Source organism: Coregonus clupeaformis, chromosome 33, assembly GCF_020615455.1.
Source record: "Coregonus clupeaformis isolate EN_2021a chromosome 33, ASM2061545v1, whole genome shotgun sequence".
Classification (NCBI taxonomy): Eukaryota; Metazoa; Chordata; class Actinopteri; order Salmoniformes; family Salmonidae; genus Coregonus; species Coregonus clupeaformis.
In genome coordinates, this window is record NC_059224.1 from 34,066,389 (window position 1) to 34,091,315 (window position 24,927).

General features: G+C 43.2%; 1 protein-coding gene across 7 annotated transcripts in view; it reads right to left on the reverse strand.

Moving 5' to 3' along the window:
• LOC121549043 (unconventional myosin-VI) overlaps positions 1–24,927 on the reverse strand; it is a 130,409-nt gene that overhangs the window by 25,027 nt on the left and 80,455 nt on the right. For all 7 annotated transcript variants that reach the window (XM_041860843.2, XM_041860842.2, XM_045210257.1 and 4 more), the window contains exons 16-27: positions 16,786–16,913; positions 16,489–16,584; positions 16,016–16,186; positions 12,277–12,315; positions 11,885–11,978; positions 10,683–10,813; positions 10,462–10,539; positions 9,635–9,764; positions 8,312–8,402; positions 6,654–6,804; positions 2,707–2,915; positions 1,993–2,071 (exon numbers count right to left, since the gene is read on the reverse strand). In XM_041860843.2, coding sequence (XP_041716777.1) covers positions 1,993–2,071; positions 2,707–2,915; positions 6,654–6,804; positions 8,312–8,402; positions 9,635–9,764; positions 10,462–10,539; positions 10,683–10,813; positions 11,885–11,978; positions 12,277–12,315; positions 16,016–16,186; positions 16,489–16,584; positions 16,786–16,913 — 1,397 coding nt within the window. The remainder of the gene's footprint in view (positions 1–1,992; positions 2,072–2,706; positions 2,916–6,653; positions 6,805–8,311; positions 8,403–9,634; positions 9,765–10,461; positions 10,540–10,682; positions 10,814–11,884; positions 11,979–12,276; positions 12,316–16,015; positions 16,187–16,488; positions 16,585–16,785; positions 16,914–24,927) is intronic.

Sequence of the window (24,927 nt, forward strand, 5' to 3'; positions counted from 1 at the left end):
CTTGAGTAAAAGCCTAATTGGATTTATACCAAAACGTTGCACGACCGATCATATTTACACCCTACACACCCTGATAGATAAACATGTCCACCAAATTAATACCAAAATGTACCGTTGCTTTATCGACTTCCAAAAAGCATTTGATTCTATTTGGCATACAGGACTGTTCTACAAAGTTATTGAAAGTGGTGTAGGGGGTAAAACATATTGCATAATTAAATCAATACGTGCAGCATCAAAATTGTCACGAAAATAACAGAATTCTTTAACCAGGGGCAGGGCCTTCGCCAGGGTTGCAATCTGAGCCCTGCACTCTTCAATATTTACATAAACGAATTGGCCACTATTCTAGAAAAATCCCCAGCCCCTGGTGTTAAGTCTCCACAATTCAGAGGTTAAATGCCTGCTCTTCGCAGATGACCTATGCCTGCTGTCAACCACAGCACATGGCCTACAGCAGAGCCTGGACCGTAAACAGTAAACCCCAAAAAGAGTAAAATAATGATTTTCCAGAGAAGATAGACCAAAGTTTCAGGGAATTAGACCAAAGTTCTCAATTGGTACAAAATATGTAGAGTACTGCACACACTACAATTACTTAGGTTTAAAAATAAGCTCAACTGGACACCTTAATGATGCAGTGAATGAACAGAGAGAAAGCACGCAGGGCATTCTATGCCATAAAAAAGAAAATCAAATTGAAATACCTCTTAAAATTCGGCTAAAACGAATTGAACGTGTCATTGAACCAATTGCACTTTATGGCAGCGAGGTGTGGGGTCCACTTGCAAAACAAGATTTCACCAAATGGGACAAACACCCCATTGAAACCCTGCATGCACAGTTCTGTAAGATTCTCCTACATGTCCAGAGGAAAACTACAAACAATGCATGCATGGCAGAATTAGGCCAATATCCACTAATAATACAAACTCAAAAAATAGCAATTAAGTTTTGGAAACATCTAAAATACAGTGACCCCCTCTCATATCATTACCAAGCCCTGCAATGCCAAGAGCTGAGCAAAGAAAAAAAGAGTCCCCTCATCCAGCTGGTCCTGGGGCTGAGTTCACAAACCTGTTCTACTAACACACTGAAGCCTCAGGACCAGAACATCCAATCAATCAGACTAAACCAAATTACAACACAGTCAAAACAAAACTACATTGCTTATTGGGAAACACAGGCACAAAGTAAAATGCAGTGCTATTTGGCCCTAAATCGACAGTACACCGTGGCTAACTATTTGACCATTGTTACTGATCAAAGCCTTAGAAAAACATTGACAAAGTACAGGCTCAGTGAGCACAGCCTTGCCATGAGAAGGGTAGACACAGGAAAACCTGGCTCCCTGTAGAGGAAAGGCTGTGCAACCACTGCACCACAGCAGAACCTGAGACAGAGCTGCATTTCCTGACAAAATGTCAAAAATATAAAACAATTAGAGTGTCATTTCCCCAAATTTGAAACAATTTTTCAAGGTTTCAAAGACCTCTCTGATGAGAACAGGCTACCCGTCCTGTTGGGGGAGGACGCAGAGAGCTGTGGGTTGGCAGCGCACTACATTGCTGCCACTAATAAGACGAGGGACAGTGTCTGACAGACCAACCAACCTGCACATGTCCTCTATATTGTTATTGTTCAATGGTTATTTTGACCCTTGATTATTGTTGTTACTGTTGTCCCGTTGACAATATTGATTATTATTATTTTAATTATGTTAAGTGTAAATATCCAAAGTAAGCTTTGGCAATATGTACATTGTAACGTCATGCCAATAAAGCAAATTTAATTGAATTGAGAGAGAGAGCGTGAGAGCGTGAGAGCGACAGCGAGAGCGAGATAGAGGTGGGGTAGAAGAGCAGCACAGAAGTTTGAGTTTGAGGGAGTTCATCTGCCAGAGAACATTGAGAAGTGGAGCATTGTACTACACCCTGCGGCACACATTGACAAGGAGAAACCAAACAGGGGAAGAAGAACACTGTCAATAACCTGAAGCTTCCTCTCCTCTTCTTCTCTCTTCTTCCGCTCCTCTTCCTCATGTTTTCTCTTCAGCTCCATCTCCGCTTTCCTGAGGAAGAGGGAGAATAAGAAAGGCTGTTAGGGTCTGGTGTCACAGCGAGTCATTAAGGTTGGACTTCCTAATCAATACTGTACCATAAGTAATGGAAAGAGCCTCTACTCTACTATACAGCAGTTCCTCAGTCCTAGTCAAGGTCATACAGTTTGTATATCAATACTTTATCCACCCTGGTAGGACGCTGCTACAGAACTAAGGGAGGTGAAACAGATTAATCAATTAAATTGGAACCAACCAATAAATAATCCACCCTGTGGGACCACTGGAAGAGCCCTGATAATTGCATTACGACATCTATGGCTATCAAGGTCCTCTGACACGGTCATGCTCAAAGTGCTTCAGCAGTAGGTAGGCCTAATTATTAGACCATTTCCATGACGATGCCCTTCAGTTACCAGGCATATAAAGTTGGCAGAGTTGTCGGAGGTCCATAAAGTTTTGGTAGTCGTCTCTAATGCCTTAAATTAGGATCTAGTGACGGATACAATGGGCCATTAGTTCTGCTTAAGGGTTTTATACACCAATGGAAAGAGGGGAGGACACTAAGCATGACTAATGTGTCTGAGCACCTCTACACTCTCTTTTCATCCCTCTATCTCTCCATCCCTCCATCCCTCTCCACTCACAGGCGCCTGTCCTCTTCGTCCTGCTTGCGGCGCTGCTCCTCCTCCTCCCTCCTCTTCTTCTCTCTCTCCATCTCTTCCTGGATCTTCTTCAGTCGCTCCTTCTCCTCCTCCTCCTTCTTCTTGTTCTGCATGGCGGTCAGCAGTTGCTCTGACCGGGTCACCAGGGCCTGGTACTCGTGGTCGATGTCCATGCGGGTCATGACTGTGGTCTGAGGGGAGAGTAGAGTAGCACCCCGTGAAAAAGGCAGCAGCCAAAATGGCAGAATTTTATTGAATTCAGTAAAGACTAAGCAAGAACAAACATGTACAGTGAGGGAAAAAAGTATTTGATCCCCTGCTGATTTTGTACGTTTGCCCACTGACAAAGAAAAGATCAGCCTATAATTTTAATGGTAGGTTTATTTGATCAGTGAGAGACAGAATAACAACAAAAACATTCAGAAAAACGCATGTCAAAAATGTTATAAATTGATTTGCATTTTAATGAGGGAAATAAGTATTTGACCCCCTCGCAATCAGAAAGATTTCTGGCTCCCAGGTGTCTTTTATACAAGTAACGAGCTGAGATTAGGAGAACACTCTTAAAGGGAGTGCTCCTAATCTCAGTTTGTTACCTGTATAAAAGACACCTGTCCACAGAAGCAATAAATCAATCAGATTCCAAACTCTCCACCATGGCCAAGACCAAAGAGCTCTCCAAGGATGTCAGGGACAAGATTGTAGACCTATACAAGGCTGGAATGGGCTACAAGACCATCGCCAAGCAGCTTGGTGAGAAGGTTACAACAGTTGGTACGATTATTCGCAAATGGAAGAAACACAAAATAACTGTCAATCTCCCTCGGCCTGGGGCTCCATGCAAGATCTCACCTCGTGGAGTTGCAATAATCATGAGAACGGTGAGGAATCAGCCCAGAACTACACGGGATGATCTTGTCAATGATCTCAAGGCAGCTGGGACCATAGTCACCAAGAAAACAATTGGTAACACACTACGCCGTGAAGGACTGAAATCCTGCAGCGCCCGCAAGGTCCCCCTGCTCAAGAAAGCACATATACATGCCCGTCTAAAGTTTACCAATGAACATCTGAATGATTCAGAGGAGAACTGGGTGAAAGTGTTGTGGTCAGATGAGACCAAAATGGAGCTCTTTGGCATCAAATCAACTCGCCGTGTTTGGAGGAGGAGGAATGCTGCCTATGACCCCAAGAACACCATCCCCACCGTCAAACATGGAGGTGGAAACATTATGCTTTGGGGGTGTTTTTCTGCTAAGGGGACAGGACAACTTCACCGCATCAAAGGGACGATGGACGGGGCCATGTACCGTCAAATCTTGGGTGAGAACCTCCTTCCCTCAGCCAGGGCATTGAAAATGGGTCGTGGATGGATATTCCGGCATGATAATGACCCAAAGCACACGACCAAGGCAACAAAGGAGTGGCTCAAGAAGAAGCACATTAAGGTCCTGGAGTGGCCTAGCCAGTCTCCAGACCTTAATCCCATTGAAAATCTGTGGAGGGAGCTGAAGGTTTGAGTTGCCAAACGTCAGCCTCAAAACCTTAATGACTTGGAGAAGATCTGCAAAGAGGAGTGGGACAAAATCTTTCCTGAGATGTGTGCAAACCTGGTGGCCAACTACAAGAAACGTCTGACCTCTGTGATTGCCAACAAGGGTTTGCCATCAAGTACTAAGTCATGTTTTGCAGAGGGGTCAAATACTTATTTCCCTCATTAAAATGCAAATCAATTTATATATTTTTTTACATGCGTTTTTCTGGATTTCTTTGTTGTTATTCTGTCTCTCACTGTTCAAATAAACCTACCATTAAATTTATAGACTGATCATTTCTTTGTCAGTGGGCAAACGTACAAAATCAGCAGGGGATCAAATACTTTTTTCCCTCACTGTATAGGGTGCAGTGTCCACCCCATCTCTACATTGAGGGGGGAGTAGGACACAGGGACAGGTAAGGTGTGAGACAGAGAGATTTCATTTTACCCTTGAAACCACAAACACAAACTAATACAAAATCGTGGTGCGTGTAGGGATAACGCTTTGGCAGCCTTGCTGGCTCGGTCGAATTGGCTATCGAAGGGTCTAATTAGCCCCTACATACTCAATTTTCACTCCCTCAGGTTTGGACACTTTCGCAAATGGAGGGCCGAGGGGCAAGGGGAAGGGACTGGTTTGGGATTCAGCAAGTGTCTCCTTGCAGCAAAGAGAAATACAAACTGGAACACCTTCCCGGACCATCAAGACCCATGCCTCAACTAATTGGTCTTGATGGCCTGGGAGGGTATTCAAGTTCATATTTCTGTTGGGTGCAATCTCCTTCCCTGAGCACTCACACATTCATCCCAATCAGAGCCCTACATTTGTGACTGCTGGCATTTACAGAGCTTCCACAGACAGTGGTGTAGGTTTGAATTAGAGGCAAATGTGTTATAGCAACACTCTCTGCTGCTGATGAATATTCATACGCATCTGCAGTCAAAGTAACCTTTTATCAGAAGGCCTTATTCTGCTCCGCAGCTGTGGGCCTGTGTTTGATGTGCTCTACTATCGCCCGAGGACACGGATACAGAGCGTCTCCTCACTCGGTTTTCATAACCCAAACATCCGTTGAATTATGCTTTGTCTACGACATCAGACTCTGAAGTCACACTTAGCAGCACTTGATGTTAGTTTCACCTTAAAAGGCCCACGACTCTATACAATAAAACGTTTCACCTTTAAAAGGCTAACAAATCAGTTGGACGCAAAGGAATTAAATGTTTACCATGCTTTTTCACGGATCACGCTACCATCATTAAGTGAAGTCAAAAGTTAATATACACGGCTCTCTGAGACAAGATGCATATCCTCTCAAAATGCAGATCATAGCCCGTGGACTGAGGCATCCTATTAAATTCAGCCTCATCTATGATGAAAAATATCTCCTAGCTTCAAAGAAAGCCACAATGCCAACGGGTAGAGAGAGAGAGGGACAGATTCAAAAATACAGCACAGCTGCCAAAACAACATCAGGTCCTGTGAATAAATAACAAACCCTGTATTATGCTACTCGCAAAATGAGAGAAAATTATTGACACAGGGGGGTGAATTACGGCAGTCAAAGCTGCCCTCATTTAAAAGTCTTCATACCCCAGAGGTTCCCCAAAATTCATAGTCTGTACACTGAGCCTGCCATAATTGCACACCATCTGGCTGGCTGAAGCCCATTATTAACAGGTAGAGCTTTCCTCCAACTATCCACCATGTGTTAAATATTCCACACTGGGATGAATGCGTTATAGGCACAATGCCTGCATCCCAAACAGCACCCTATTTCCTATATAGTGGACTATTTTTGACCAGTCAAATGTAGCGCACAATATTGGGAATAGGGCGCTATTTGGGACACGTCTTTGACGTTGAGTGGATTCTATGCACATACTGGCGTAATGATGTTCAGAAAACAATGTTGAATGTTGAGAAATAATGAATTATGAAATATGGAGGTGAGAAGAAAACATGACATGCATGTCTTTGATTTCTGGAAAAGAATAGAGCTAGAGTTTTTGAAAATAGTTGAAGGGAGAAGTTTGACTGTAGGAATGCTTGAGCCGATCTCATACACTTTGATTCTATACACATGCTGGGGTATTGACATTCAAAAACAATGTTGAATATGGAGGAAAACAAGAAATCATGAAATACAGAGATATACAGAGATGTGAGAGCAAGTTGTATAGAGGTTTTCAAAGTTGAATGTGTAGAAATAATGAATATTGAAATACAGAGTTCCAACAAACGTTCTTGACGAAATAGACGTTTTTGGATTTATAGACAAGAGGAGAAAGAAGGGGTTATGTAGAAGTTTGACTTAAAAGCAGAAAGGAGAGATTTCATAGAACTCAGAGAGGTTGCAGAATGGAAGGCTGGTGGTATTATCTCACAGACCTTGATTTTGACCATGGTTGCGTTGATGGAGACATCCAGCTCCTGGATCTGCTTGCTCATCTCCTGCTTGCCCTCCTTCAGGCCGGCGATAACCTCGTTGAACTTATCCATCCTGTTCTTCAGGTTACGAACCTTACCCAGCCCGTCGATCCTGTACCACACACACACACAGTTTGTCAAAGACAGTTGGTTTTCAAAGAATTACAAAATCGTATGGTAACCCCCGTCCCACTGACCTAGAGGCTCTGAGCCCAGTTGCATAAAACATCTTAAGGGTTTACCTTAAGGAATAATGTTCCCTTACCTAAGGGAATTGTTTAAGGGCATTGCATAGAGCCCCTCAAATATTTCCTTAGGTAAGGGCATTACAGTAGTTTGAAGGCATGTATGGCAGAAAGAATATCTGGTTACCATGGACACGACCTGATTCACTGACTAAATGTCTCATCAAAGAGAGCTTTCATTTTGTGAGATAGCAAAATAGAACATCTACAATCAAGACAGGATAAACAAATTGCTTCAGACGATAATAAACCATGTTTCTTGTTACTTATTATATTGCTTTCTAGTGCAACAAGCTAGCTTACAGAGTACCTATAGCTAACTAGCCAGCTAGCTTTGTAGCCATGGATTGTGCACCTTCCATTGTTTAGCTAAGTAGCTAGCTGGTTGATGTTTTCCTTTTGTAACCAGAACAGATGAAAGCAACATTCACCTCCACAAATACTGTTTACATTGATATCCATACTGAATGAAGCAGTTAAGGGACCTCACTGGCACCCTTAACCTTTTCACTTAATTTAAGGGGGAACTACACCTTAAAATGTGTTGTGCAACTGACTTAAAATTAAGGAAATTGTAAGGGAAAAGATAAGGGGAAAATGAACTTAAGGTGTTTTATGCAACCGGGCCCTGTGGTAATCAGTACAGATCTCCTGGAGCGTTTACAAAAATAATAAGACAGAGCCTTGCGGCACCAGCTGGTACAGAGAAGACTGTCTCCGTGGAGATGCATGCATGATGTGCTAAGCAGCCTGGCACCCCTGAGCTACTGCTGTTTTCAACTCTTAATGATCGGCTATGAAAAGCCAACTGAGAGACCTGAGCACCTAGGACCATACGTCGGGACTACCGGCCGTGGTGACTCCTTGCTGTCCCCAGTCCGCCTGGCCTTGCTGCTATTCCAGTTTCAACTGTTCTGCCTGCGGTTATGGAACCCCTACCTGTCCCAGACCTGCTGTTTTCAACTCTTAATGATCGGCTATGAAAAGCCAACTGAGATTTATTCCTGATTATTATTTGACCATGCTTGTCACTTATGAACATTTTTGAACATCTTGGCATGGTTCTGTTATAATCTTCACCCGGCACAGCCAGAAGAGGACTGGCCACCCCTCATAGCCTGGTTCCTCTCTAGGTTTCTTCCTAGGTTTTCGCCTTTCTAGGGAGTTTTTCCTAGCCACCGTGCTTCTACACCTGCATTACTAGCTGTTTGGGGTTTTAGGCTGGGTTTCTGTACAGCACTTCGAGATATTAGCTGATGTAAGAAGGGCTATATAAAATAAAATTGATTGATTGATTGATTGAAAGTGCAGTATAACGAGGAAGAGGTGGAGGGAAGGAGGGAGGGAGGGAGGGAGGGATTAGAGGATACCCACCGCGGCTTGTGCTTCCTCCTGCACAGCCACATGCGCACAGTCTTCTGCATCTTGATGCAGGCACTGGCGCGGTACATCATCTTATTCTTCACTGTGGGAGACATGGAGCAAGAGAGAGGGAGAGAGAGAAGGGAGAGAGGGAGAAAGGAGAGAGAGAGAGAGAGAGAGAGAGAAAGGAGAGAGAACGTGACAATGAGAGCCCAGACACCCACAGACCAGACCTGCGGTGTGCCGTTGCTAAATGAATATTGGGGACACGCTGCACAGTACACTCCACAGCGGTAATTCACACAGAAAGAGCAAACGATATGGAAATGTTGCCTCAGTGAGAGGTAAACCCAATGGGTCAAAGATTGTCTGTGACTAAGTGTATATCCCAAATAGCACTCTAATCCCTTATTAGTGCACTACTTTTGACCAGAGCCCTATGCACTACATAGGGGATAGGGTGCCATTTGGGACGCACACCCAAGGAGTTGCACCACCTTTTGCCCTCAGAACAGCCTCAATTCGTCAGGGCATGGACTCTACTCTCGAACATGTTCCATAGGGATGCTGGCCCATGTTGACTCCAATGCTTCCCACAGTTGTGTCAAGTTGGCTGGATGTCCTTTGGGTGGTGGAGCATTCTTGATACACAAGGGAAACTGTTGAGCTTGAAAAACCCAGCAGCGTTGCAGTTCTTAAAACACTCAAATCAGTGCGCATGGTACCTACTTCCCGGTTCAAAGGCACTTAAAACTTTTGTCTTGCCCATTCACCCTCTGAATGGCACACATACACAATCCTTCAACCTGTCTCCACCCCTTCATTTACACTGATTGAATTATCCTGGTCAGTCTGTGTCATGGAAAGAGCAGGTGTTCCTAATGTTTTGTACACTCAGTGTATACTGTCTGGGCAAGTAATAGATCATATCTGAAGGACTGAGGTGAACTGTCTGCCAACACATCCCCACAGCACGTTAGAGTAATGGAGGAAAAAGCAATATCTTGGCCCAGGTTGAAGAAGTTTAAAATGAGGCGGTCTGATTATATCTCCACACAAAACAGATGGCCAGAGCCAGTATGATCGGAATTGGGTCGGCGCAACTGGTGCAATCACTTTAAACCATTTGTCTCCTAAAACACGTGTTCACAAAGCATATCAGCATAGGTGAGCTGATCTAGGATCAGGTCTCCCCTGTCCATATAATTGTATTCATTATGACCTAATTGGGAAAACTGACCCTAGATCAGCACTCCTACTCTGAGACGCTTTGTGAATACAGGCCCTGGTGTATAATGGTGATGTGGTAGGTAGCAAGATCATGATGTTACTCACATTTGATGACAGAGAGGGAACACCACTGGACCTTCTTCCAGCGGCTGCAGATGAGCCACTGGTTGACCTTCTTGACCAGCTCTGCCAGGTGGTCAGGGTCCGACTTCATGATCTGATCAAACTCTTTAAACTGAGGTGAGGATGGATGGAGGAAAGAGGTATGAGAGCGGATGGAAGGATGGATGGAGGAGGAATGACAGAAGGATGGCGAGTGAAGAAATAGAGAGATGAGAGAGAAGGATGGGGGAGAGATGTGAGAGAAGGATGGGGGAGAGATGAGAGAGAAGGATGGGGGAGAGATGTGAGAGAAGGATGGGGGAGAGATGTGAGACAACATAGAGCAGTCAAAGGCACTTTCCCCTCTAAAACAGCCAATAGTATGCGGATGTTCCCTGCTCAGCGGAGATAACAATAGGTATATCAATTGAAAGCCATAACAGCAGTACCTGTCTGGTAGGGGTCAATAGAGGATAACATATTGATTTATTTATAAGCACCAAACTACAGAGCTACAATGTCAAAGTTACACCTGTCCCACACAGTGATCGCCTGTGACAGAGTCCAATTACGCCATAACCGACACGCAGACATTTTTATAAAGGGCCTCCGAACCGCACATTTATCATCACTGACTAATTAATCTCTTCCAGAAATTAATACCCCCTGTGTTAGATCGGCATGGTTTATTATCAAAACCCCTTTCCCCTCACAGTCAAATGACTAATACTGATTCCTTTGAAGTCCATTCAGTCTGAGGAACATTGTAATGATGAGAACCAGGGAAATGACAACAGCACAGAGACAGGGACAGATCATGGAGTTCTCACCTTCCCAGGTCTGAAGAACACTCTGGTCAGCCCAAACTTGTAGTCGTTCTCGTTCAGACCCAGCGCTTTGAATAAAGCCTGCAGCACAAACGCATGATGTCAATACATGTCATATCAACATGTCAAACTGTGTTTGTAGAGAAGCCCAGAGCAGGGCCAGTGTGTGTTTGTGTGTGTGTGTGTGTGTGTGTGCATATCTGTGTGTGTCATGAGGCACTGACCTTGCAGAAGAGCCTTGGGTCCAGGCGGGTCAGCTTGGCAGGCATGTACTGTTTGTACATGTTGTAGAGCTCATGGAATGGAGCTCTGGAGGGGAAGCCTCCCTGCATGAGGTCTAGCACAGACACCATTCCTACACACAGACATACACAGGGTCACTCCAGCTCAACTGAACATCTTGGCAGTTGTAACTAATGGCAGCTTTATTATCGAAGGAAAAAAATCGAATGATGCCTCAAATAACCTTAAATAATCGAATATTGCATCAGAAGTTAAGGCATGACACTTTCTCCATTTCAGAAATATATTATTTATTGTACAACACTAGCTAAAGCTTTAATCTTCTCCTTTTCAGTCAGTGGTAAACCTTAAGACACATTTCTCTGACTCATTCTTCCAATGTATCAAACTAACATTTGCTGACTTCACTCAGTCCACCACCCACTCAATACAGTTAACGCACTACAATTTGTACTTTATCTCAGAGAGCTGGAGCACAGTCTCTCCCTGTATCTGAGGGATCACTAATGAGTTTGTGTAGATAAAAAATTAATAAAAATTAAAATAAAAAGGAATCTCCAAGGATACAGAAGAAAAGCATGTTAAATGTAGTATGCAAATTGAACAGGAGAATGGGACTTTTAATTTGCTTAGCAGCCTTTAGTTTAAAGGTCTGAGAAAGAGAAAAGTTCAAAAAACACTCAAGTAGAACAGCTCTTGGCTATTGTCCCCAGCGGGCCACCGCACGTACACCCATCTAGATCTAGGACGAGGACGATTGCTGTGGAACAGGGCACTGTCAAGTTCAGGTCACTGGTAGGAATTTGTGATGAACAAGCAGAAATGTAGATGCTATACAGTAGCTCTTCTCCAAATGTAATTGTGTGCTAATTTGTGGAGAGGAAGGAAAACTGAGTTTTCAGTAAATGCATGTAAATCACACTGGTCATTTTGCATTTGATTGCTTTCTGGCGGATTAAAATTCCACATCTGTAGTCAGGTCTCCCTGTGTCGTTGTATGCAAGTTAAATATAAACTAATTAATAATTAACTGGATTAGCGCTTTACATAGTACGGTGGGGAAACTTCACGTCATCCATCACCAATGTAGAGTGTGTGTTTTAAATGGCACCCTTTTGACCAGGGCGCATAGGGAATAGGGTGCCAAGTTGATTAGTCCTTCTCTTTAGGACTATATACTGACCTGAGCACTGCAGCTGAGAGAGGATCTGGGCCCCTTCAAATTGGTGGCTGACCATCTTCAGATTGGGCTTGATACAGCGGATGAAACTGGAGCCCTGGGAGGGAGAGAGAGAAGAGGCTGTTAGTCATAAAGATCCTATTCAATTGAAGTGTTCTATATGCAATTTCAAGCTGTTAGCCCTGACAGCAGCCACAGTGAAGATGGCCACAGTGCACCTCTTTGGTGACCCAGATTGGTTAGACATCAGCTTAGGCATTATGGACTGACAAAATAAAACATTTCCCTGGGAGATCGATAAAGTTATATTATAGGAGACCCGATCTCAACTCAAGTTAGATACCCTGTGAGTGGGTTAAAGCAGTAAATCGTTTAGCACTGTAGTAAATACTAACCGTGCTGCGAAGCTTCTCCAGTAGAATGTTCAGCTGGGTCTGTTGATGTAAAAGAAGAAAAGAAAACCTTTGTTTAGTGATACAGACAGACTTTACAGACCTGTCTAGTCTCTTTCTGCCTCCAGCGCGCCTGTCCAAAACTCAAATCAACAGCTACTTAAGCAACAGTACAGCCGTGAAGGGCACACATTTATGGTTGAAGCGCATTGAAACTAAAACAAAGAGATTCCGTTTTAATGTAATTCATGCAAACAGGCCTAAATACAACACTGATAGGACCACAGGAACAGAGGGACAGACACAGACGGAGGAATGCATGGTAGCCAACTAACTGTGCATTGTGGGATGGCAGACAGACAGACAGACAGATAGACAGATAACCGCTTGTTGGCCCCTCTCTGTCACTGTTCTAGAGCTCTTGTTGCAAAACCCCTGTAACCTTCCCAACATGTCCAGGTTTTCCAGAAATCCCAGTTCGAATTCCCTCCTGATTTCAGGAACTGTCCAACCAGGATTTCTGGAAAACCTGGGAATTTTGAGAAAGTTACTAGAATTTTGCAACCCTAGTCTGCAAAGAGCTGTGTTTAACAGACTGATTGGTCTAGGGACCACCACTGGGACATTAATATTCATACACCCGGCAGGATATCACATCGCAAATGATCAGCTGAGAACGCTTCCTATCTCACCTTGTAACTCTGAGAACAGACGGGTACTAAACGCTGCATCACTGATCAGGCCTTAGTCAAGCTCAAAGACTTATTATCTATATCACTATTTCTACAGTAGCTGCCTTATTTACAGTAGCTCCATAATATTTACAGTAGGTGCCTGGCAGGCAGTCATATTGGGTGCAGCTGCCAACTGGCATGCACATAAGTCTTGTATTTATTGTACTTGTCAGAATTTTTACGTGGTATCGTAGCACGGTAATTGGACTTTAGGGCAATTGATCGATGGTCATTGATCCTGTCAGTAAAGATTGATCTGATCCTACAAGCTATGGATCTCGCTGTGGTCTATAACAAGTTGCAAAATATTGACACTACTGTACACTGTCGATACTGATATGGATAACATCTAAATTAATTGGAATTGAAAGCTGCCAACATCCAGATATCATTAGCAAGTGTTTGCTGTGAGCTGAATTCAGATTCAAAGTATGCATGTTGTGGTGCAAGGGACAAACTGTGGAGGGAGGCAGCACAGAGACAAGACTGGGGAGAGAGGGGACAGGGGGTGGCTGGAAGCGGTTAGCTGGAGAACATCAGGCCGTTCACTGCATTATTCACTGATGCATTGTGGGGATTCGTAACACACAACAGCACAAGACGAGTTACCTTATTTCCCTGGCTGATTCTACGAGTCATCACGACTGATTTTACCCCCCCTACGTTTCTGCTTTTCCTGTCAGTATTTCTCCCTCTCTCTACACACCTTCTGAACTTTAAATCACAGCTATGATGGGGGGATATGGAAAGGAGACAGAGGGAGGAGGAATGAAGAACAGAACAGAAAGGGAGGAGGAACAGTGGGAGGGAGAGGCATTAGAACACCACAGGTAACAGGATACAGAGAGAACATGAACTCTGCGGAAACTAAACGAAAGGTAGATTCAATCAGACAACACCTTCAAAACACATTATGCAACCGAGAACCCGGTTCAAATTACCTCTAAAATTGTAATAACTTTTTGTAACTCTCTTGTATTCTAACTTTTCTGCTTCTCTCCATGGTCTAGGTGCAGTGTAGTTCCATGACAGCTAACTTCTTATTAACATGACTAAATATTTCACTTAATAATAACAACAACATCAACAACACTTCTTACAGGATCAATATCACTTAGCATAGAGTAAGGAAGGACATCACTGTTACGACCATAAAGTAAACATATAGCATTGATGCTACTGTTTTGCCTATAAAATACAGGATTAACATACTTGAACATAGGCAATGGTGGTTGCGTCCCAAATAGCATCCTATTCCCTACATAGTGCATTACTTTTGACCAGAGCCCTATGGACCCTGGTCAAAAGTAGTGCACTATATACAGTGGGGAGAACAAGTATTTGATACACTGCCAATTTTGCAGGTTTTCCTACTTACAAAGCATGTAGAGGTCTGTAATTTTTATCATAGGTACACTTCAACTGTGAGAGAAGGAATCTAATTTTGATTTTGATTCTGATTTTTAGGTAATTAATTTGCATTTTATTGCATGACATAAGTATTTGATCACCTACCAACCAGTAAGAATTCTGGCTCTCACAGACCTGTTAGTTTTTCTTTAAGAAACCCCCCTGTTCTCCACTCATTACCTGTATTAACTGCACCTGTTTGAACTCATTACCTGTATAAAAGACACCTGTCCACACACTCAATCAAACAGACTCCAACCTCTCCACAATGGCCAAGAACAGAGAGCTGTGTAAGGACATCAGGGATAAAATTGTAGACCTGCACAAGGCTGGGATGGGCTTCAGGACAATAGGCAAGCAGCTTGGTGAGAAGGCAACAACTGTTGGCGCAATTATTAGAAAATGGAAGAAGTTCAAGATGACGGTCAATCACCCTCACGGTCTGGGGCTCCATGCAAGATCTCACCTCGTGGGGCATCAATGATCATGAGGAAGGTGAGGGATCAGCCCAGAACTACACGGCAGGACCTGGTCAATGACCTGAAGAGAGCTGGGACCACAGTCTCAAAGAAAACCATTAGTATAACACTACGCCGTCATGGATTTAAAATCCTGCAGCGCACGCAAGGTCCCCCTGCTCAAGCCAGCGCATGTCCAGGCCCGTCTGAAGTTTGCCAATGACCATCTGGATGATCCAGAGGAGGAATGGGAGAAGGTCAAGTGGTCTGATGAGACAAAAATAGAGCTCTTTGGTCCACTCGCCGTGTTTGGAGGAAGAAGAAGGATGAGTACAACCCCAAGAACACCATCCCAACCGTGAAGCATGGAGGTGGAAACATCATTCTTTGGGGATGCTTTTCTGCAAAGGGGACAGGACGACTGCACCGTATTGAGGGGAGGATGGATGGGGCCATGTATCGCGAGATCTTGGCCAACAACCTCCTTCCCTCAGTAAGAGCATTGAAGATGGGTCGTGGCTGGGCCTTCCAGTATGACAACAACCCGAAACACACAGCCAGGGCAACTAAGGAGTGGCTCCGTAAGAAGCATCTCAAGGTCCTGGAGTGGCCTAGCCAGTCTCCAGACCTGAACCCAATAGAAAATCTTTGGAGGGAGCTGAAAGTCCGTATTGCCCAGCGACAGCCCCGAAACCTGAAGGATCTGGAGAAGGTCTGTATGGAGGAGTGGGCCAAAATCCCTGCTGCAGTGTGTGCAAACCTGGTCAAGACCTACAGGAAACATATGATCTCTGTAATTGCAAACAAAGGTTTCTATACCAAATATTAAGTTCTGCTTTTCTGATGTATCAAATACTTATGTCATGCAATAAAATGCAAATTAATTACTTAAAAATCATACAATGTGATTTTCTGGATTTTTGTTTTAGATTCCGTCTCTCACAGTTGAAGTGTACCTATGATAAAAATGACAGACCTCTACATGCTTTGTAAGTAGGAAAACCTGCAAAATCGGCAGTGTATCAAATACTTGTTCTCCCCACTGTATAGAATAGGGTGCCATTTGGGATGCCTACCATGTTGAGCAGCGCAAGAATAAAGTGTGGTAATAAAAGGCTTGGGATTAACATTCGTCCTCACCTTGAATTTGTTGCCGACGCTGATGAAGCTGAGTTTGCCGGCCTTCTGTTTGGCATCCTTGGTGTTGTTGGAGTTCTCAAAGAGCTCCCGGATAAACCGGTCTTTAGACTCACTCACCAGGCACTCCAGGGACATGTGCAGCGCGTCATTGTTCTTCTCCACAAACTTGGTCTGCAATTCAGAGAAAATGTAGAACCTTGAAGATGCAGAAGTACCCCGTTCACAAAAAGGCTACTCTGTTTGGAAGATAAGTGGGTCATTTATATTAAAAAACATGCTTTGAGTTCCACCTGCTGGGTTATGTGCAGATTTCAAAGCAGGAGAATGTTTGGTTGAAGATGCTGCAGTATAGGCCTACCAACAAGGACATTGTGGATAACATAAATACACCTGATAAAATCATAAAAAAGGTGTGATGTTGTTTTTTGCCTTCAGACATCCTGCTGAGTCATTGTGTGTGAACCTGAACGTACCGTCTCATAGCACACTGCTCCTGCAAAGTGTCTGACGATGAATCCCTCGTCATCCCTCACATTCCTGTGGACTTGCAGCTTGGATTTCCTAGGCACCTGAGGGACGCATCACACACACACACATCATCCATTTTAAATAAGTGAAACACAAATACAACCACTGAAGCATGACCTATTCCAATGGCTTAACAAAGAAAGAAAACACACGACTGACATTACAACTGCTAAAAACGCACACACATGCACAGCCTATAACACACAAAAAGGACATGATTCCTGGTTGAAGTAAATACTCACGGTCAGTCGGAAGTGGTTCTTGTGCTTGTTGTGTACGGTCTCTGCAAAGTGCTGGTCGCTGGGCTGAGGTAGACGGTTCTCTTCATCCAGGATGTCCAGGATGCCCACCAGCTTGGCCTCCACAAGGTCTGTAAACAGACAGAGGTCAAAAGGTCAAGGTATTCCAAAATGACTATATCCAATCATCTTCCAGCTTTCGAACTATACTGTTGCTTCCTGTATTTCATTAGGGGTTTAGTCTTTGTATAGCCCAGGGCCGGATTACCAAATGCAGTAGTCCGGCCCTGACCAGGGCCACTGAATAATTTGTATGTAGAAGGAATGAGAAGCTCAGTTCTGGTGACTTTTTTAAATGACATTCCACTCCAAATTGAATGAAAATAAAATGATGCTGCCACCATCTAAAATATAATTTTTATTTGTTTAAATTATTTCTACATAATGGACCATGCATATACAGTTGAAGTCGGAAGTTTACAACTCGTTTTTCAACCACTCCACAAATTTCTTGTTAACAAACTATAGTTTTGGCAAGTCGGTTAGGACATCTACTTCGTGCATGACACAAGTTATTTTTCCAATAATGTTTACAGACAGATTATTTCACTTATAATTCACTGTATCACAATTCCAGTGGGTCAGAAGTTTACATACACTAAGTTGACTGTGCCTTTAAACAGCTTGGAAAATTCCAGAAAATGATGTCATGGCTTTAGAAGCTTCTGATTGACATAATTTGAGTCAATTGAAGGTGTACCTGTGGATGTATTTCAAGGCCTACCTTCAAACTCAGTGCCTCTTTGCTTGACATCATGGGAAAAACAAAAGAAATCAGCCAAGACCTCAAAAACAAAATTGTAGACCTCCACAAGTCTGGTTCATCCTTGGGAGCAATTTCTAAACGCCTGAAGATACCACGTTCACCTGTACAAACAATAGTACGCAAGTATAAACACCATGGGACCACGCAGCCGTCATACCGCTCAGGAAGGAGACGCGTTCTGTCTCCTAGAGATGAACGTACTTTGGTGCGAAAAGTGCAAAAATCAATCCCAGAACAACAGCAAAGGACCTTGTGAAGATGCTGGAGGAAACAGGTACAAAAGTATCTATATCCACAGTAAAACAAGTCCTATATCGACATAACCTGAAAGGCCGCTCAGCAAGGAAGAAGCCACTGCTCCAAAACCGCCATAAAAAAAGCCGGACTACAGTTTGCAACTGCACATGGGGACAAAGATTGTACTTTTTTGGAGAAATGTCCTCTGGTCTGATGAAACAAAAATAGAACTGTTTGGCCATAATGACCATCGTTATGTTTGGAGGAAAAAGGGGAATGCTTGCAAGCCGAAGAACACCATCCCAACCGTGAAGCACGGGGGTGGCAGCATCATGCTGTGGGGGTGCTTTGCTGCAGGAGGGACTGGTGCACTTCACAAAATAGATGGCATCATGAGGAAGGAAGATTATGTGGATATATTGAAGCAACATCTCAAGACATCAGTCAGGAAGTTAAAGCTTGGTCACAAATGGGTCTTCCAAATGGACAATGACCCCAAGCACACTTCCAAAGTTGTGGCAAAATGGCTTAAGGACAACAAAGTCAAGGTATTGGAGTGGCCATCACAAAGCCCTGACCTCAATCCTATAGAACATTTGTGGGCAGAACTGAAAAAGCGTGTGCGAGCAAGGATGCCTACAAACCTGACTCAGTTACACCAGCTCTGTCAGAAGGAATGGGCCAAAATTCACCCAACTTATTGTGGGAAGCTTGTGGAAGGCTACCCGAAACGTTTGACCCAAGTTAAACAATTTAAAGGCAATGCTACCAAATACTAATTGAGTGTATGTAAACTTCTGACCCACTGGGAATGTGATGAAAGAAATAAAAGCTGAAATAAATCATTCTCTCTACAATTATTCTGACATTTCACATTCTTAAAATAAAGTGGTGATCCTAACTGACCTAAAACAGTGAATTTTTACTAGGATTAAATGCCAGGAATTGTGAAAAACTGAGTTTAAATGTATTTGGCTAAGGTGTATGTAAACTTCCGACTTCAACTGTATATCAGGTCTGCTATTAGCAATAAGCATTATCACCTGTAGCACAACTGATAGCAGCATAGTGGCTATAAATAAATAGGCTGAAGCATGGGGTGCCTATCTGCATTTACCCTATTGAGCTAATCATTAGCTAGATCCCAAATGTGATTATTTAACTAATTAGCATCTTGTTGATGAACTTACATAAACGCAGTAAATCTATAATATAGGTCTACCTGTTAGGGTAACACGCCCCCTGCCTGTACTTCTCACAGAAACCACTTACATTTATATTTTAGTCATTTATCAGACGCTCTTATCCAGAGTGACTTACAGGAGCAATTAGGGTTAAGTGCCTTGCTCAAGGGCAAATCGACAGATTTTTCACCTAGTCAGCTTTATGTCACAATTTTTTCCCCCAACACATTCCTGGTTGCCAATAGTCTTACTGAACAAAAAATGTAATCTGTCTCATCACAAGTTAAGTCACTCCCCCAAAATTATTTAAGGTAGGGTGCGTTTTACCCCAAGTCACCCTACAATTGACCCGTCTTACATTTAGCCCCACTCTCCCCTATTCACTCACTGCAAATAGTTGAGCAGTAACATGCTAACCATCTCGCTGCTAAAAACTCAGGGTTAATTTTTTTTGCATATTTAGGAGTTGAGAAATAAATAAAGTAGGCATGGAAAGCTTGATCACATCTTTACTAATGCTGCAGAAACCTGCTGTAAAGCAGTATCCAAATCCATTGGATGTAGTGATCACAATATGGTAGCCATATCTAGGAAAACCTAGTTCCAAAGACTGGACCTAATATTGTGTATAAGAGGTCCTACAAGAGTTTTTGTAGTGATTCCTATGTTGATGATGTAAAGAATATTTGCTGGTCTGTGGTGTGTAATTAGGAGCCACCAGACACTGCACTTGACACATTTATGAAATTGCTTACTCCAGTTACTAAAATGCAGGCACCCATTAAGAAAATGACTAAAAACTGTTAAATCCCCGTGGATTGATAAGGAATTGAAAAGTGTTATGGTTGAGAGGGTTGGCAAACCGATTGGCAAACCTACTGCAAATTGAGAAATCATGTGACTAAATAGAACAAAAATAAACTATACTATGAAACAAAGATAAATGATATAAAGAATAATAGTAAAACGCTTTGGAGCACCTTAAATGAAAATGTTGGGCAAAAAGGCAAACTCAGCTCCATCATTCATTGAATCAGATGGCTCATTCATTACAAAACCCACTGATATTGCCAACTACTTTAATGATTTTTTCCTTGGCAAGATTAGCAAATAGGCATGACATGCCAGCAACAAACACCGAACCAATCCAAGTATAACTGACCAAATTATGAAAAGACAAGCATTGTAATTTTGAATTCCGTAAAGTGAGTGTGGAAGATTTGAAACAATTATTGTTGTCTATCAACAATGACAAGCCACTGGGGTCTGACAACTTGGATGGAAAATTACTGAGGATGATAGCAAACAATATTACCACTCCTATCTGCCATCTCTTCAATCTAAGCTTACAAAAAAGTTTATGCCCTCAGGCCTGGAGGGAAGCAAAAGTCATTCTGCTACCCAAGAACAGTAAAGCACCATTTACTGGCTCAAATAGCCGACCAATCAGCCTGTTACCAACCCTAAGTATACTTCTGGGGGGAAAAATGGTGTTTGACCAGATACAATTCTATTTTACAGTAACTAGATTAACAACAGACGTTAAAACAGACGTTACCAGTCTAACATAACACATATGGTGTTCTTTAATGCTAGCCTCTCCAACATAATCCAGGTAGAATCAAGCATTCCCCAGGACAGCTGTCTAGGCCCTTTACTTTTTTCAATCATTACTAATGACCTGCCACTGGCTCTGAGTAAAGCCTGTGTGTCTATGTATGCGGATGACTCAACACTATACACGTCATCTACTACAGCGTGTGAAATCATTGCAACACTTAAAGAGCTGCAGTCAGTTTCAGAATGGGTGGCAAGAAATAAGTTTGTCAAAACACTAAAAGCATTGTATTTTGGACAAATCATTCACTAAACCCTAAACCTCAACTAAATATTGTAATGAATAATGTGGAAATTGAGCAAATTGAGGAGACTAAACTGCTTGGAGTAACCCTGGATTGTAAACTGTTATGGTCAAAACATATTGATGCAACAGTAGCTAAGATGGGGAGAGGTCTGTCCATAATAAAGCGCTCCTCTGCTTGTTAACAACAATATCAACAAGGCAGGCCCTACAGGCCCTAGTTTTGTCGCACCTGGACTTCTTCCCAGTTGTGTGGTCAGGTGCCACAAAGAGGGACTTGGGAAAATTACAACTGACCCAGAATAGGGCAGCATGGCTGGCCCTTAAATGTACACTTAGAGCTAACATTAATAATATCCATGTCAATCTCTCATGGTTCAAAGTAGAGAAGAGATTGCCTTCATCACTACTTGTTTTTGTAAGAAGTATTGACATGTTGAATGCACCGAGCTGTCTAAACTACTAGCCACAGCTCAGACACCCATACATACACCACAAGACATGCCACCAGAGGTCTCTTCACAGTCCCCAAGTCCAGAACAGACTATGGGAGGCACACATTACTACACAGAGCCATGGCTACATGGCTACACATCAAGTTACTCACGTAAGCAGTAAAATCAGATTACACCTTGTTTAAAAATTGTATTATAATGTATATTACTGCCTTAATGTTTGCTGGACCCTAGGAAGGGATCCACAATAAATACAAAGCTGGGATCCCCCTCTTTTTAACAAAGGCCATTAAAACCACTGTTTTCCCCACAATTGCATTATGAATTGTTGTGCCTTGATTGTCAGCATGCATGTTTCCCTCCCTATGGCACCTGCAACTTGAATGCACCTTGAGAGGAATATTTATCATCTCGCATAGAACGCTCAACAACAAGCCGACTAGGTAAATAGATACGATTTTATTATGGGGTTGTCAGATTTTTCTATTCATTAGTCGTTTTGTTTACAGAGGAAAAGTAAATCTGGACTATTCTAGCATCTTCAAAGTGGAACATAAAAGTGTGCCTTTAATGTTCCATATATTTTTGTTGTGGCGGCAATGATGTTGCCATGGCGCAACGCCAGAGCAAAATGACTGCTGCGGAAACACTGCACTGAAGGTGTAAGATCCAGTGAGCTCCAAATGTATTGGGATAATGACACATTTTTTGTTGCTTTGTCTCTGCACTCCAGCACTTAGATTTGAAATGATACAAACGACTATGAAGTGCAGACCGTCAGCTTTAATTTGAGGGTATTTTTTATCCATATCGGGTGAACCGTTTAGAGATTACAGCACTTTTTTTTTACATAGTCCCCCTTCCCCCCTATTTTAGGGGACCAAAAGTATTGGGACAAATTCACTTACTGTATACAGTGGCTTGCGAAAGTATTCACCACCCTTGGCATTTTTCCTATTTTGCTGCCTTACAACCTGGAATTAAAATGGATTTTTGGGGGGGGTTGTATCATTTGATTTACACAACATGCCTACCACTTTGAAGATGCAAAATATTTTTTTTGAGAAAACAAACAAAAATAAGACAAAAATACAGAAAACTTGAGCGTGCACAGCTACCCCCAAAGTCAATACTTTGTAAAGCCACCTTTTGCAGCAATTACAGCTGCAAGTCTCTTGGGGTATGTCTCTATAAGCTTGGCACATCTAGACAATGGGTTTATTGTCCATTCTTCAAGGCAAAACTGCTCCAGCTCCTTCAAGTTGGATGGGTTCCACTGGTGTACAGCAATCTTTAAGTCATACCACAGATTCTCTATTGGATTGAGGTCTGGGCTTTGACTAGGCCGTTCCAAGACATTTAAATGTTTCCCCTTAAACCACTTGAGTGTTGCTTTAGCAGTATGCTTAGGGTCATTGTCCTGCTGGAAGGTGAACCTCCGTCCCAGTCTCAAATCTCTGGAAGACTGAAACAGGTTTCCCTCAAGAATTTCCCTGTATTTAGCGCCATCCATCATTCCTTCAATTCTGACCAGTTTCCCAGTCCTTGCCGATGAAAAACATCCCCACAGCATGATGCTGCCACCACCATGCTTCACTGTGGGGATGGTGTTCTCGGGGTGATGAGAGGTGTTGGGTTTGCGCCAGACATAGCGTTTTCCTTGATGGCCAAAAAGCTCAATTTTAGTCTCATCTGACCAGAGTACCTTCTTCCATATGTTTGGGGAGTCTCCCACATGCCTTTTGGCGAACACCAAACGTGTTCGCTTATTTTTTTCTTTAAGCAATAGCTTTTTTCTGGCCACTCTTCCGTAAAGCCCAGCTCTGTGGAGTGTACGGCTTAAAGTGGTCCTATGGACAGATACTCCAATCTCCGCTGTGGAGCTTTGCAGCTCCTTCAGGGTTATCTTTGGTCTCTTTGTTGCCTCTCTGATTAATGCCCTCCTTGCCTGGTCCGTGAGTTTTGGTGGGCGGCCCCCTCTTGGCAGGTTTGTTGTGGTGCCATACACTTTCAATTTTTTTATAATGGATTTAATGGTGCTCCATGGGATGTTCAAAGTTTCAGATATTTTTTTATAACCCAACCCGGATCTGCACTTCTCCACAACTTTGTCCCTGACATGTTTGGAGAGCTCCTTGGTCTTCATGGTGCCGTTTGCTTGGTGGTGCCCCTTGCTTAGTGGTGTTGCAGACTCTGGGGCCTTTCAGAACAGGTGTATATATACTGAGATCATGTGACAGATCATGTGACACTTAGATTGCACACAGGTGGACTTTATTTAACTAATTATGTGACTTCTGAAGGTAATTGGTTGCACCATATCTTATTTAGGAGCTTCATAGCAAAGGGGGTGAATACATACAGTGAGGGAAAAAAGTATTTGATCCCCTGCTGATTTTGTATGTTTGCCCACTGACAAAGACATGATCAGTCTATAATTGTAATGGTAGGTTAATTTGAACAGTGAGAGACAGAATAACAACAAAATAATCCAGAAAAACGCATGTCAAACATTTTATGAATTGATTTGCATTTTAATGAGGGAAATAAGTATTTGACCCCTCTGCAAAACATGACTTAGTACTTGGTGGCAAAACCCTTGTTGGCAATCACAGAGGTCAGACGTTTCTTGTAGTTGGCCACCAGGTTTGCACACATCTCAGGAGGGATTTTGTCCCACTCCTCTTTGCAGATCTTCTCCAAGTCACTAAGGTTTCGAGGCTGACGTTTGGCAACTCGAACCTTCAGCTCCCTCCACAGATTTTCTATGGGATTAAGGTCTGGAGACTGGCTAGGCCACTCCAGGACCTTAATGTGCTTCTTCTTGAGCCACTCCTTTGTTGCCTTGGCCGTGGGTTTGGGTTATTGTCATGCTGGAATACCCATCCACGACCCATTTTCAATGCCCTGGCTGAGGGAAGGAGGTTCTCACCCAAGAATTGACGGTACATGGCCCCGTCCATCGTCCCTTTGTTGTGGTGAAGTTGTCCGGTCTCCTTAGCAGAAAAACACCCCCAAAGCATAATGTTTCCAAGTCCATGTTTGACGGTGGGGATGGTGTTCTTGGGGTCATAGGCAGCATTCCTCCTCTTCCAAACACGGCGAGTTGAGTTGATGCCAAAGAGCTCCATTTTGGTCTCATCTGACCACAACACTTTCACCCAGTTCTCCTCTGAATCATTCAGATGTTCATTGGCAAACTTCAGACGGGCATGTATATGTGCTTTCTTGAGCAGGGGGACCTTGCGGGCACTGCAGGATTTCAGTCCTTCACGGCGTAGTGTGTTACCAATTGTTTTCTTGGTGACTATGGTCCCAGCTGCCTTGAGATCATTGACAAGATCCTCCCGTGTAGTTCTGGGCTGATTCCTCACCGTTCTCATGATCATTGCAACCCCCACGAGGTGAGATCTTGCATGGAGCCCCAGGCCGAGGGAGATTGGCAGGTCTTTTGTGTTTCTTCCATTTGCGAATAATCGCACCAACTGTTGTCACCTTCTCACCAAGCTGCTTGGCGATGGTCTTGTAGCCCATTCCAGCCTTGTGTAGGTCTACAATCTTGTCCCTGACATCCTTGGAGAG